Source organism: Austrofundulus limnaeus, unplaced genomic scaffold (assembly GCF_001266775.1).
Source record: "Austrofundulus limnaeus strain Quisiro unplaced genomic scaffold, Austrofundulus_limnaeus-1.0 Scaffold33, whole genome shotgun sequence".
Lineage (NCBI taxonomy): Eukaryota > Metazoa > Chordata > Actinopteri > Cyprinodontiformes > Rivulidae > Austrofundulus > Austrofundulus limnaeus.
The window spans coordinates 2,333,838-2,348,209 of record NW_013952435.1 but is presented as its reverse complement, the minus strand read 5'-3'; the positions used below and the strand labels follow the sequence as shown (position 1 = coordinate 2,348,209).

Below are 14,372 nucleotides of genomic sequence, written 5' to 3'. Positions count from 1 at the left end.
TTTGATCTTTAAAAAGTCTGACCTGCTGATTCTGATTTTGGCCAAGTTGTTAATAAGCTGACACTGTCAGGTGTTACAAAGTCACAATACAGCTTCAATGTTGCCATCTTATTTTATTGAAATACCCTGAATAATACCCTTGAAACAATACAAACTTGTTTTAACTGGACAGTGCTCACAGTAGAGCAAAAGGAGAACAGTAGCTGATTTTCAGACCTTTGTAGAGGTAGAGATGCCGATCTTTTCCACAGATTGGCCAATCTCCCAAAGTTAAGGAAATCGGTGCTAATAAATCAGTTCGCCCCTTATTTAAATACTCCTAAAAACAGTACAGCATTCGTCCCTAAACCAGAGAAGTTGCACTTTTTGAATCTTCCGCTAAAGAACTCTTCAAGGCGACGCATGTCAAACGCGTCATCTCTCTACAAAGCGTAAAAAAGGTCTTGTTTTGTCAGCTGCAGCTTGTGGATGCCAACCACCCGGAATAAAAAAACAAAACAAAAAGGCAACTTGAGCCCACGCGTTAGAAGAAACAAGAGCCGGCAGCATTAGCCTGCTTGGCACCGTGCCTCGCCACGGAGAAATGGTTCCTCATCGACACACACTCTCACTCCCCACAATGATCTCAACAGGGATGATATCAAAGTTCTCCCTGCATCCTGTTTAACCATGACCAGCCCTTTTTCTTTTTCTTAGGAGAGGTTTCCCTACGAAGATGAATGCAGGCAGATTTCCATCCAGCAGGTGTGCCGTCGCCCCCTCAGAGATCAAGGAGTTTTATCAGAGGAGACATCGACCACCACACTCTCAGGGCTTTCAGGACGAAAAGTGTTGAAAACGTAACACCCTTTTTCTAGCCATTATTCCAGGGAAGTGATCCAGCAGAAATAAAAAGACTTAGCATGTGTTTGTTATAATTGCACATAATCTGCATTTCAAGGGTGGTTCTACAAATCAGTGGTGTTTGTTGCACTCTATTTTGGTTTAACTGTTACCCAATGAAGGACAGCTGCACGGTGAAGGATAAGCAACGGATTCCTCCAAAACTGTTCCTGAAAGATGTCAACCCTTATTTAAATAATCGCCCGCCATCAAAAAGCAAATTACCGTGATGCGTTCTTCGCCATCTGACATGACAGATTTAAATGCGAGTGTTTAAACATAAATGTCTCAGAGCGCTGAAATGCAGCAATTCAAAAACTTTGAATTATTTTTAAGCTGGTTGTGGCAGATTAATGGGTTTCTGAGTGACTCCAGGTTTTAAACAAAGTTTTTGTAGTTAGAATAATTATTATTTTATTTGCGCTGACAGTGAGAAGACAAAAGCAAAGCAGCCAGTTCCTCTTTAATAAAAAAGGTGAACCTGGGGCCGAGGGAATCCTCACATCAGAATCCCCCTCATCCCCCTGACCCATCTCATTCAAATTACTCCATTAGTAAAATAGGACTCATTCATGCATAATGTTTCCAATTCCAATTAGGAAGTGCCTCAGTGTTGACAGCCAAAGCCAGTTTCATCTCCTGCCGCCATCATTAAAAGTAATGACTCTCCTCGGCCTGCCCTGATTTGACCATTTTCTGCCGTTAAGTGAGCAGTAGTAATTTCTAAATCAGTAAGAATAAATACACTGTATCCGTCCTGATGCATCTCAGTAATCCAGGTAAAAAATCAAAAAGAAAAAAATTGTATAGTGGTAGGCAGAAACTGAGACGTTTATTTTCTAAACATGATGTCCCAGTGGCTTTCAAACCCCAAAACACATTACGGCAAAGGCTGGTTCACCCCAAAGATCCGGTGCCCCGGCATAAACAGAGCAATGTTGTATATGCTGTTAAGTGCCAGGAGGACTGCGACCAGTTATACATCGGGGAAACAAAGCAGCCACTGTTCAAAAGAATGTCCCAACACAGACGAGCTACATCTAATGGCCAGAACTCTGCAGTTTTCACTCATTTACAGGCCAGCGGTCACTCTTTCAGAGATGAGGATGTTCTCATTCTTGATAGRGAGGAACGTTGGTTTGAGAGAGGAGTAAAAGAAGCCATTTTTGTGAAGAAAGACCGTCCATCATTAAACAGAGGTGGAGACCTCCGTTTTCAGTTGTCCCCCTCCTACAGTGCGGCTATTGCCAGTATCACTCCACCCCCTGTTAACAATAGGTATTAATTAGGTGTCAACGATAGCCATGTGATGTATCAGTCACATGGAGGCAGTGCTTAAAAGCCTGAATTTTGCCTGAAACTCTCAGACTGAAGAAGTCTCTTGGAGGAGAGACGAAAYGTTTCATTAGAGAAGAACCCGTCCAGAAGACCTACACTGTATTCCTTTCAATTTGAAACAATAAATATGTAAGTTACAGGAGAACAGCAGGAATACAGATCACAGCCATAAAAAGGTGACTGACAGAAGAAACTGCACACAATGAATAATATCCAGTCTACTTTTCTCTAATACAGGCGGCTCAGTGACGCTTACATTTGAGGGTTCAATGCGCATCTCTAGGAGGGGCTTATCATTATTAAAAGGGCAGACAAACATAAAATGTGTTGAATTTATGATGTTTAAATTTAAGTTTCCAAAATATAAAGTGAAACTGAAAAGCATTTTTTTTTTCTGTTCATTTATTCTTAAAACTCAAACCACAAAAGGCAACCATTTCTGACATAGACCTTTAAAAAAATTATTAAGTGGCTACGAGTCTACTCCGCTTTATTGTCTGAATATGTGCATCTCCCTCCACACTAATTTATTGGACCAGAGAAAATCAAGTTGAATAATCAAAGAAAAATTGAACAACCAGACAAATTTAAAGAGTGCTTTTTAGGGTTGAACAATATACCAAAAATTTATCATCATTGTGATAAAAGCGTAAGCAATATGCATATCGCAAAAAAAMCCTGCATAAACTGCAGTAAATGTTGGCTCAAAATTCAGCATTTGCACATTTTCTCACTCAGACAGAAACTTCAAGTTCACCAATCAAATGGAGCCCTTCACGTCAATAGCCAGTTGGCTGTATCTCTTCATATTTTTAAAAAATTCATGCTGRAATGGAAATGATTACTTTTTTGTTTGTTTATTGTTGTTGTTGTTGTTTTTTTTTTTTTTGCTCTGAACCCAAAGCAGTAAGACATCAGCACTACATACTTATTAGAGGTGCAACGACACAGAAAATTTTCAATTCAGTTCGATATTTGTTCGATACGAAAAAGGGAAATTTCCATGCCTTTCTTAACTTGTAACTTATTGAAGTTAATTCTTAACATTTGTTTTAACCTCAAAAATATAGTTTTTAAATTAAATGTTGCTGAAACAGCAGGTTTCTCAGTGGATCTGTGCTCGACAATGCAGTCTAGACGGAGTAGTTGAACACAGATCCAMTGATCCTCCAACACAGAGCATCTTCAGAAGACAAGTTGATWCAATTAATTTTTTTAATCTGTATTCKTCCATTCATAGTGTGTATTGAATGATTCAATACAGATACATGTTGCACCCCTGATACTTATGTATTTGCTCATTTATCGCAAGTCTAATCTTCATCGCAATATTAAGCACTGTTATCGCACATCACAGGTTTTCCTAAWATCATGCAGTCCTAGTGTTTTTGCCTAAAATGCCCACAAACCCTACATCTAAGGATCAGACTTAACCCTTACCAATACTGTAAATAACAGTTTTATGTACTGTAAAGCTTCACAAATCAAACATATTCTTTTTGGGTGGCAAACTGTCACTTTCAAGTGTCAGAGTCRCCTTTTATTATTCCACATAAATTTGGATAAACAAGGATACAAAGAATCAATATTTCCTGAAGCAGAGGTCAAGTGAACGTCTCTATTCCTAACTAACGTCATGCTCAGTGAGTCCCAATATTTTGCACAAAAAAAACTATATCTTGACATCTTGCARTGCACACGTTGTTTTTTTATATAGGTCAATGGCCTCCAAATAATARGACATAAACACAAACACCATCTGTGTACTCTTCTTTTCTTTTATGAATAATTTTGGCACAGCTGACCTTCATCCAGCCTAAATCTGCTGAGTCTAATTTACGCTGCTCATTTTGGCCCAGAGTTCCCAAAGATTTATCACAATAATGAGTCTCATATCTAAGGAGATGAAAGGCAAGGCGGCCGATGACCTTCAGGTTTTCGGCAGCCGCCTCGCCTGCCCTCCTGACAGAGGTCTGCAAACACAGCCCCGCATCTCAGACGAGAGGYGAGTGTGAAGCAGGGGTGGATGGGGTTAACCAAGCGTTGCTTCCATCCATCATCACGTTACACATGCTGGCCTAGTTTTAATGTCCTTTTCAAACTTGAGTGGAGACACGCTGGGCCACACAGAAACATGGGAACCAGTTAATTAGTCCGAGCCGACAGCAGAGGTTCACCAGTCGTTTACCGCTTCAAGGGTGAAATTCCTCTCAAAGTGCTAATGAGGGCTTTGTCCATAGTCTCATCCGTTACAATGCCACAGTATTGTCTGGTGATCAAACAAACAGGCGCATTCAACRCCTTGGTCCGGTTAGGGACTTAATAATGTCCTGTAAATACTGTTAGAGCCACAGTTGCTCAATACAGAAACATACCTTGAACCATTTCATCCGCAAAGCAGTTTTTTTTTTGACTACAGGGCAAACAGCTGGTGAGAAAAATGATCATGATGAGCAGGAGTTGTAATGAACTGAGCAAAGGCAGTGCAGGGAAATTAGAAGAAACCACAGAAGAATGAGAAGGAGAGAGGAAAGCTCGTCTCTTAGCATCAAAAGTCTGACTCGGAAAAGCTCCGTTTCAACAAACGCGTAGCCGTGGATTCATAACATTTCTATATTTTCCTGCAAAAGCCTTACAATGTCTGTGAATGACACTGCTTCGTAAAGGATTCTGACACATGTTCAGTGTAATTCCTTTTAGGTGCATCTGGAAATGTAATTGTCCAGATCTGGTTTTTGTTAAAGACACCTGGGGGCATCATTCTTGTTCCATCACTGCCTAGTTTCCAAGAACAATGTTCGCACAAAATCATTGAACGACCTACATAAAAGGCTGGCTGCAGTCTGGCAGGTAAATAAAAATGGCGGAATCACACAAGAGCAGAATCTCGGAGAAGACGTTCAGGAGGTATGAGTGGATCTGCAGTAAAAGAAAAGAGAACGATCAAGTTTAGGTTTAAGACAGAGCTTTTTTACAAAACCTTTAGATCTGTATGTTTAGTTTCAACCTAACGTGTCTTTTGATCTACATACTTTACTCAACAAATCTGAGCTTGGATTCAAACCAACACGTCAAAAATTGTTGGAAAATATGGTGCAGATTGGGGTTTTTTGGCCGGCGTTCACGACTTTGGAATGACTACTTTTAACCAAAGCAATGTTGCAGTTTTATAGTGCAGCACATAGTATTCCTGCAGATTAGTCACACTACTCTCAAACCACACTCTGATGTGTAAAACTCCTCTGGCTACCACTCACCAGGAAGACCGACACCGAAAAATTACAGGAGTTCTGTCCCGAAGGTAAGGTATGAGGTCCGCTTTAATACATTTCTGACATCTGTCTACAGATCCCAAACAAAAGACGTTACAAAATCTGTACTGCAGGCAGGATTAAACATATATTTTTACCTGTTACTGTGATGAGCTATGGAATAAGTCCTGACTAAGTTAGCGTTCAGTTTTCTGTGAACATCCTGACACTTTTAACCCTTCAAAAAGAAATTGCAGTGTGTTGCACTTGCAGCTGCAACTTAATACAAAGTAAACGTAGCAAGAACTGCGGGAGAGGTTGCCTTTTTTCAGCAGCAAGCAAGACTTTCCGTTTCAGAAAACAACCACAGCCGTGTGGACTCAGGTCTTATCCCTAAGCTTTGTGGGTTTTAGCTGAAGAACAAAGTTAATTTAGTGGAGATTTTAAAAGGTTGTCTGCTCCTGACTGCAGGACACAGACCAGTGGTCACCAGAACTCAGAGCTGCTGCACATTTTGGTGAAAACATCACTACACCACCAAATTATTAAATATCTAGCAGTGCTTTGGTTTTATATTAAAAGGATAGGTTAGGACGAGTTGCAGTGGGCTTCTGTAGAAAAGTTACGATTAACATCTTACCTGCTTTAGATAACTTTGTGACCAGAATCAGCTAAAAGCTAGTCTGAGCAGGGCTGAGATCAAAGCAGATTGCTAATAAATGTAACAGCGGTCCAATCAAACGTTATTTTATAAATCATTAACATTAATTTTGCATCACGTGGGTATTGTATGATCACTTGCAAGCACAAATGGTGGCAGAAGCTGCTAGCTGTAGCACCAYCAGTTTAGCCTGGTGCACTTCCTATAGGAATCTCGTGATTTCTGAACAAGTACATAATGTGACACTGCACATTTTGAGTGCGCTTTTAATGTCACAAAAAAAAAAGAAAAGTGCATCAGACGTGTTTCCATCTTTTGTGCATTAACTTTTTTTCGGAACAAAAACCACCTCAAGCGAGGGTAAAAACCTTTTTGCGAAATTTAGGAGGTTTTTGCGAATTTTTGCCGTTTCCATCCAGCTTTTCTAACACGATGGACACACGGTTCAAAATATAAAATTCATATGATTAACTATAAAGGTCTTGAGGTTGGAGCCAAATTAAACCCAGTTTCTCTAAACTGAATTTAAAAAAATCAGAAATAAAAACATTTTTGTAAAGTAAGCTCAAGGAGCTAGTGTGTTTCTTTAAATGTACTTGTTAAAAGGTTATCCTCGACCACACACAGTTTTGAAAGTTGATAATGTTGATAATGCGACTAAAATGCAGGTACACACTCAATGAAAATAAAACACTTTCTTTCATCTGCATAGTTACTCAACAAATAAGCATATATTCAAACAGTACTTTCAAGTTGTCATAAATCTCAATCCCAAACAGATCTTTCAAGGACTCAAACGTTGCTGACCTACTTTCTGTCACTTCAGGTGTGTAAGTGAGGCTTTTATGTTATGATACTGAGCTTTTTTATGCTCGTTTTACTCTATTTATATTTTCCTGTTGATACTTATTGAACAGCGCTTTGTGATTTTATGTCTGTGAAAGGCGCTTTATAAAGAGTTAGTATTATAAAATATAGTAAATATATTAAGTAAATAGTAGCACAACTGGAAAAAATAAATAAAAACATTACTGGATAACTTTTTTCACAATACACTGCTGATTTTTGTCAATAATTGACACTCTGATCTAGGGCTGCCACGATTAATTGATTAATCGATTAATCGACGACTAATCGATTATTAAAATAATCGATGACTAATTTAATAATCGATTAATCGTTTTCTTTTTTTGTTGTTGTTCTTTACTTTGTTTTTCTCTCCAAACTGCTTTGACACCTTCCACTGCCACATCTACCTTTCTGTCCTTGACACACATGCACAGTAGTGGTAACTGGGGTAGGCCGTGGACGTCACAAGACATTATACAGACAGGCTCTGGTATCATGGCTACCTGACAACAGAGCTCAAAGTGTGGGATCATTTTAAGAAAATGAAAGAGAAACCTGTGTAATATCTGCAGAGCAGAACTTGCCTTCCACAGCAATTATTTTTAGTTAGCATATAGCTAAAATCTGACAATGGTTATATAATAGCAGCTACATTCTGACGTGATAAGCTCTATGTTTTTTATTCAATTAACGTATGATCCGATTAGTCGACTAATCGAATAAATAATCGGTGATTAATCGATTACTAAAATAATCGTTTGTGGCAGCCCTACCCTGATCATGTTGTACTGTATTTGCTTTAAGTTCACTTTACCTCCCTCAACAATACAACCAAAGAGTTTCTGGTTCTCAGAGACAGAGAAGGACAAGAACAACAAATATGTGGAAAAATGTTAGATTTGACTGGTTTTTATTCAGTCTGGAGACATTTTTCTAACCCAGATAAGTTGCCTTTGAAGATGAAGAAACTATCACGCCTGTCTGGCAACACAAGATAGTTCTTTACTTCCTGTCTGTGGCTCTTCAACACGCTGAGCTGAACTCCTCGGGACAAACTGAAGGATGACAGTCTAGTTACCTCTTTTTTTTTATTTTCCCACTGCCGAAGGAGATGTGTTTTTAAACCAACATTAGCTACTGGAATCAATTAAGTCTGAGTGTTGGGAAAAGATCTCATGAACTACAAAGATTTGAATGAAACCTTCAGAAATCAAACAAGGGATGTAATTCTGACTGATTAGCACAGTTCAAGATGGCCGTCACAGCCAGTCTACCTTAGCCTATGCAAAAATGGCGAAGCCTAAATAACTTTTACAGCTACTGAGCTAAAGTTTAGTGTGGTGGTAGTTGACGGTTCTCTTACCTTGTATCTTTCAACAAACCAGGCAGCTTTTGAAAAAAGTGACAACCTGGTTTTACGTGGCTAACCTAAACCCTAGGTTCCCTTTCGACCAAGCCACTCTATCCTAATGTGGAAACTGTAAGCATGTAATGTTCATGACATTATCCACTGAAAGAGACACCCATTCAGCACAGGAATCACTTTGTAACTACTAACCTCTCACTGAAATTCAAACTGATCACTTAGCCTGTGAATAAACCCAGATCAGTTTTCTCATCCACTAAAGACAACTCTCTCCACACACCAAGGCTTTCTGGGAGTTTGGATAAATATGATCTGAGCAGACCAACAAAAAACAAATAAAATAATCATAGTTCACCCTTGCAGACAACCCAGATATGAAATAATAGGATGTGAGAAAAGACACGCTGATCGATATCGTCATAAACATCTAATATCATGTGCAGGAAATCAATTTCTTAGCACAGAAATTGGATTTTATTTTCCACAACCGCCAATCACCTGACTTCAGATGAAAAATTTAATCAATAATTACCTAAAAACGACACAAAATATATTTTCTTTTCATATAGGGCTGTGAAACTGATCGAGTTAACCCTGATTAATTTTAGTGCTGCATGGGCATAGATTAAATATTTTAATCATGATTAATTGCAATTAAAATTTACAATCACTTTACTATGGCTGAATATGTAGGTTTGTATACTGCAATGCACTCAGTGCATTGCAGGTCATGTTTGTTAATGAGTGGTTCTCAAACTGTTTACCTGGATAAATAAAGGTTAAATAAATAAAAAACCGCCATGTGTAACACATTATGTAAAGTTTTTTTATTTTTGTCTTCTTATGGCTTATTTTATTTTATTTATTTATGTTTTGCTGACAGCTGTGACCTTAGTATCTATCTTTCATTCATTTGGAATGAAAATCCATGAATTCTTGATTTAACCTCGTTATTCTGCACAAAACTTAACTGACTCAAATATGTTTGGAGCATTTTTAGGTCCTGTTTTATCTTCAAAATAATCATGTCTGAGCATTAATGTTGTTTTCTAAATAAAAACGTTCAAACTAATTAATAACTCAAGTAATTTATTTTATCAATACGCAATAGAAATGTATATTAAATTTAAGATCAATCATGATTAATTCACAGCTACTTTGGGATTAATCAGATAAAAAATATTAATCAATCGACAGCCCTGATTTCATATAAACACACAGTCTTTTGGTTACATTCATACCTATCTAAAAGGACTAAGGAGGAACCACTTTGTCCGTAAAGGGTGGACAACTTTATTTGAAGTGTCCGTGTGGACAGGCAGATCAATCACTCAACAATCTTATCACCTTTAGCACAGCTACCAGCTTACAGTCACTCTCTTATCACACTAATCCGGATAACTTGAGCACAGAGTCTCTGAAGGCAGCAGGAATAAATTAGTTTACTCCTACACTGATTGGATTAAAAGCCTAAAGTGAGCCTCAACTCCGCGACTCCGACAGCTAAAGATGCYCAACTTCAAAGACTGAGTCGGCCTGACTGAAAACAGATATACTTTATTTCTCGTGTTTACATTCGATTGTGAATCCGATAAGTGAAATTTTACATAAAATAAAGGCTCGAGTCGTTCGTGACTCCTTTACGTCCCTCGGCTCGTGTCGAGGGAGCAGCGTTTTCTATGACAGCTAACTTAATAGAAAAACCAGCGGAAGCTAAATGTGAGCTTCTGGAGCTCGCTGTCTGCTTCCCATCCCTGGGGAGTTCAAGTCCATCACGACTGAAACTCATTCCAGGAGCAGCGGTGCTCCGACGGGCTCGTCGCCATTTGGGTCTTGAGCGGAATCACTTCCCGCCAGCACCGACGTAACGCCGACTGCGTATCTCCCACCGCAGCTTTTATAAACGCGCGCTGATAAAGGAATTCCACAGCACGGCGAAGAATGAACACAAAGAGCTGGCTGTCAAACAGCGACATGGAAGACGCGACAGCAACACGTCAGTGGACAAAGGCCTCCGTGCGACAGAGAAACAAAGCTACAAAAGCTGAAGATGACTGACAGAAAAAAGGAACGTCTAAAGGCCAGCGCTGACTAAACACATAGGAGCTGCTCCATTTAAAATGCACAAGAAATCCCTTATAGGTTCAATGCGACAAGAGGAGAATAATATATCAAAGTTCTTGCATTTTAAAAATTGTGAAGAGTGCCAACTATAAGGTGTTTTTCCACCTGTAGACGCAGCGAAAGTGACCAAGAACAGGTCCAACTTACAGCCATTTCCCAAAAGCCTCAAATTTTAATACCAAGTCCATTATAGTGCTCCACCGCCCTGCTTAATCCACAAGTGCATGTCCATTTTTATGTGTCTTAAGTGTTTTATTAAGGAAATATGGCAAGTTGTAAAAGATAACTAAGTGTCAGCTCAGATACAGCAGAAATCTGGATCCCTGGATGTGCACACTGCAGTCTGAGGGAAACTGGACGGCCTACAACAGGGCTATTCAACTAAACTGCTCCAGGGCCACAGTTACTGCAGGTCAACAGCTCAGGGGCTGAACATCCAGCAATTTATTTTGTACATAAACCAAGTCTTAAAAATATCTGTTACCTTTGAAATAGTTYATTTTGCTGCATCTAATCATGAATACAACATACAGAACCCTAAAAAGTAGTGATAATTTAACAATATCAAAAACAAAAATAACACATTATGCATCCTATTTGACACAAATAATATTTTGACATCTCTGACTTGCCAAATTTGTTAAACCAATTTTATTTTCACTTTCATAGTTTTATCTTCAACTGCTTGTAATTTTAAATGTTTTGAGTGTTCATAGAAATGATTTTGACCATCTTGTAGCCAAGATTCTGACGTTTCTGTAGACACCGAACATGTCTGTTTAACTAAAAGAACTYATCAGAAAAACTAATCAGAAAAACGGGGGTTTTGGCTTAAGAGATGAACAAACCAATTGGCGGGCCGAACTTTGGTCACGCCAGTTGAATAGCCCTGGCCTACAGCGAGTGAGAGAAAGTGAAAATGCCTACATTTTGATGTGTAACCTGTATAAGAAGTGTAAAGTTTGTGGGAGTAGGACAACTTTGTCTAAAAACCTTTGAAAGGGTCTAGACCAGTGTTTCCCAAAGTTAGGGTCCCGAAACATCAAGGTGGGGTCCTGAAACGATTCTATGAATTAATTACATTTTTGCCTCAGTTGTTACAAAGGAGTGAGGTTAGTGTATTTAAAAATGGAGAAATGTAGTATAAAAATATTGTTACTATGCCCATGTTTTGTTGACCTGATACAAATGTTTATCATCCAAAAATAGTTGGGGGCACAGATCTTTGCTACTGTTATTTTGTGGGTCAAAAGCTGAAAAGTTTGGGAACCACTGCACTTTGGTTCCCAAAGTTGGGCTTGGGACCCAATTATGGGTCATGAAGCGCCTTGGATAATCTCCAGAAATCAATTTAAAGGGTWATAAAATAATTGCTGATGTAATATTTTTCCTATAATTATTACAATAACACAAAATAAGTAAAAATAAGTATTTATATTTGTGTACAAGCTGTTTAGATTGTCAAAAATCCTGTGTTTTTAGGGTTATTAACAAAGTTCATGTACTCAGACCAGTAATATTTGGGGTCACAAGTTTTTGCCATGGATATTTTGTGGGTCAGAAGATAAAAAGTTTGGGAACCACTGGTCCAGACCACTAAACGTTACTGACATCACTGCATTGTTTTCAAGGTAAAACTTAACTCCTTTTGCAAAACCCCCATTGTTGTCTACGGGGAAATTTGTCCATTTTATTTTATTTTTGCCAATTTTGTCTTCTGCTGCTAAAAGTCATTGCACATCAATTCCAACAAAACCAATTTTTTTTGATCATTTATGGTTTTTCCAAAGCTGCAAGAAAAGATCTGAATGAAAAATAATGATAAAATCAGACAAAAACAGGTCAGTAATAAGGCTGCTTCAGGGCTTTGGTCATCTTAAATCAGAGGTGCMTAAAGTGGGACCTGTGGGCCAAAACTGTCCCTCCAAGCCTTTTGATTTGGCCCTCCAGCAGTTGTCCTCGTTACCAGGTTGTAATCTCTGTAGAAACACTTCATTTAATTCATTGGCCCAACGTCTAYATAATGGGCTGACAGTTTTCATTCATGGTGCATACTTAACGTGGGCCACTGTGGGCTGCTAAAGCTGAATCATTAAAAATAAAAGGACTTTGCAAAAAAGTGTTTGAAATTCACGAATTATATTACTGCGTTTGACCCCCTTGAACAGATTTTAATTTTGGCCTTTTCTGGGGAAAAAAAGTTTGGGCACCCCTGTCTTAAATAAAGGGTGACATTTGAAAGAGTGGTAGAGGATATGACAATATTCTGAGTCCTGCATTGCATCAACGTCCTGATTTTTTTTAAATCATATCCACGATTTGTTTTACCCTCCACCTCATGCAGCTCMTGTAAGAAAAAAAGCTTAAATATCCTCCCAGAAAGGAACAAACTCTTGCTGCACCGTAACAAACATGAAGTAATCATAACCACTTCCTTTTCTTTTATAATGAGTGTTACTGAGAATGCATCTATTGTTGCACAGTGTAGCTTGCAGGAAAACCCAGGATCTCCCAGCTGAATGAGGAAACACCCAGAGATGAGGGGGGGAAAAAAAGAGTCTGACATCATCCAAGTGTGAGCTTCCATGTTCATGCCTCACATGTGTGTGTGCATGCTTAAACACACACACAGACACACACCCACGCACAGATGTGTAGTTTCCCCCTCTCTCCCTTGCTCTGGACAGACATTCATTATTCTGAGTTTCTGCTGCACCACACTGCAGCTCAACAGCAAAGCAACGGGACTGCACTGACAGTCAGCCATCTGCAGCCAAATACATGTTCACAGAGCATCCATGGCAAAATATGACTGCAGATGGTCTGAAACCATCTCAAATCAGGGTCCTAATCCAGTGGCTATGAGGAGGAATGAGCCTGATAAAAGTTGAAGCACGCAGGAGGATTTGGGGGAGATTTTATGAAATCAAGGCGGGCTGGTTCGGAGTGAACGGCGGGGCAGAGCTGGTGGGGTTCAGCAAACAGATCCAAGAAAAAAAAAAAAAAAAGACAACGACTCTGAAAGCTCCACGTCCCGCAGAGAGGATTTTTATTTATAACCCGACAGGTTGGAGGGTACATGACTCATTGAGCCTCACCTTTTTTCCGCCAGARAAACAAAACAAAAGCCGAGCGGCGAACGGAAAATCTTCAGGCTAGTTAGCTTTACTTCCTTAGCAAAGAACCCGGGCGCCGCCGACTCTCTCAGCTCCAGCCTGGGTCCTTCTCAGCCCACCCACCCCCCCGGTCTCTGACACACACGTCCTGGGAACTTACCGGTCCGACGTGCCGCTGGTGCCGCTGCGGGGACACGACGACCGCCGGGAGGCTGCCGGCCACCGCGCCGCCGCTCCGGGACAACAGGAGCACCGACCTGCACACTTTCGCAGCCATCTCGGTAGTGAAGGAGCTCGCGCCGGCGGGGAAGGAGACTGCTGGCTGCGGGCTGACCGAGACAGACGCACCGAGGAGSGGAAGAGGGAGGGGAGGTGGGCGGGTTGTGGGGCTGGACCACGGACGTACACATGCCCAGTGTTGCACCAAAAACACTTCTGACAGGAGAAAAAAGACTGATCCTCACTCCGCCTCTCCGGATTTTTCACTGACAATCACTAAAGTTGGTTTTGTTTTATAAAACATGGAATAATAGATGCTCTGCTGGTTGCTCATATACTTTAAATTGCAAAAAAATCACATTAAACAGAAGGAGAAACACTTGATCTGTGGTATTTTTAACCATCCAAACCAATGCAATCCAATTTATTTATAAAGCCCTTTAAACTCCTCCAAAAGAGCAAAGTGCTGAAGATTGATTGATTGATTGATTGATTGATTGATTGATTGATTGATTGATTGATTGATTGATTGATTGATTGATTGATTGATTGATTGATTGATTGAT

General features: G+C 39.7%; 1 protein-coding gene across 3 annotated transcripts in view; it reads right to left on the bottom strand.

Moving 5' to 3' along the window:
* Positions 1–13,928, bottom strand: part of mcu (mitochondrial calcium uniporter) — a 72,610-nt gene extending 58,682 nt beyond the window's left edge. Inside the window, exon 1 of one of the 3 annotated variants that reach the window (XM_014006005.1) lies at positions 13,748–13,928. In XM_014006005.1, the coding sequence (XP_013861459.1) occupies positions 13,748–13,864 (117 nt within the window). In that variant the 5' untranslated portion in view covers positions 13,865–13,928. The remainder of the gene's footprint in view (positions 1–13,747) is intronic. The other 2 variants (XM_014006006.1, XM_014006007.1) reach the window with 2 other exon arrangements.
* Between the last annotated feature and the right edge of the window lie 444 nt (positions 13,929–14,372).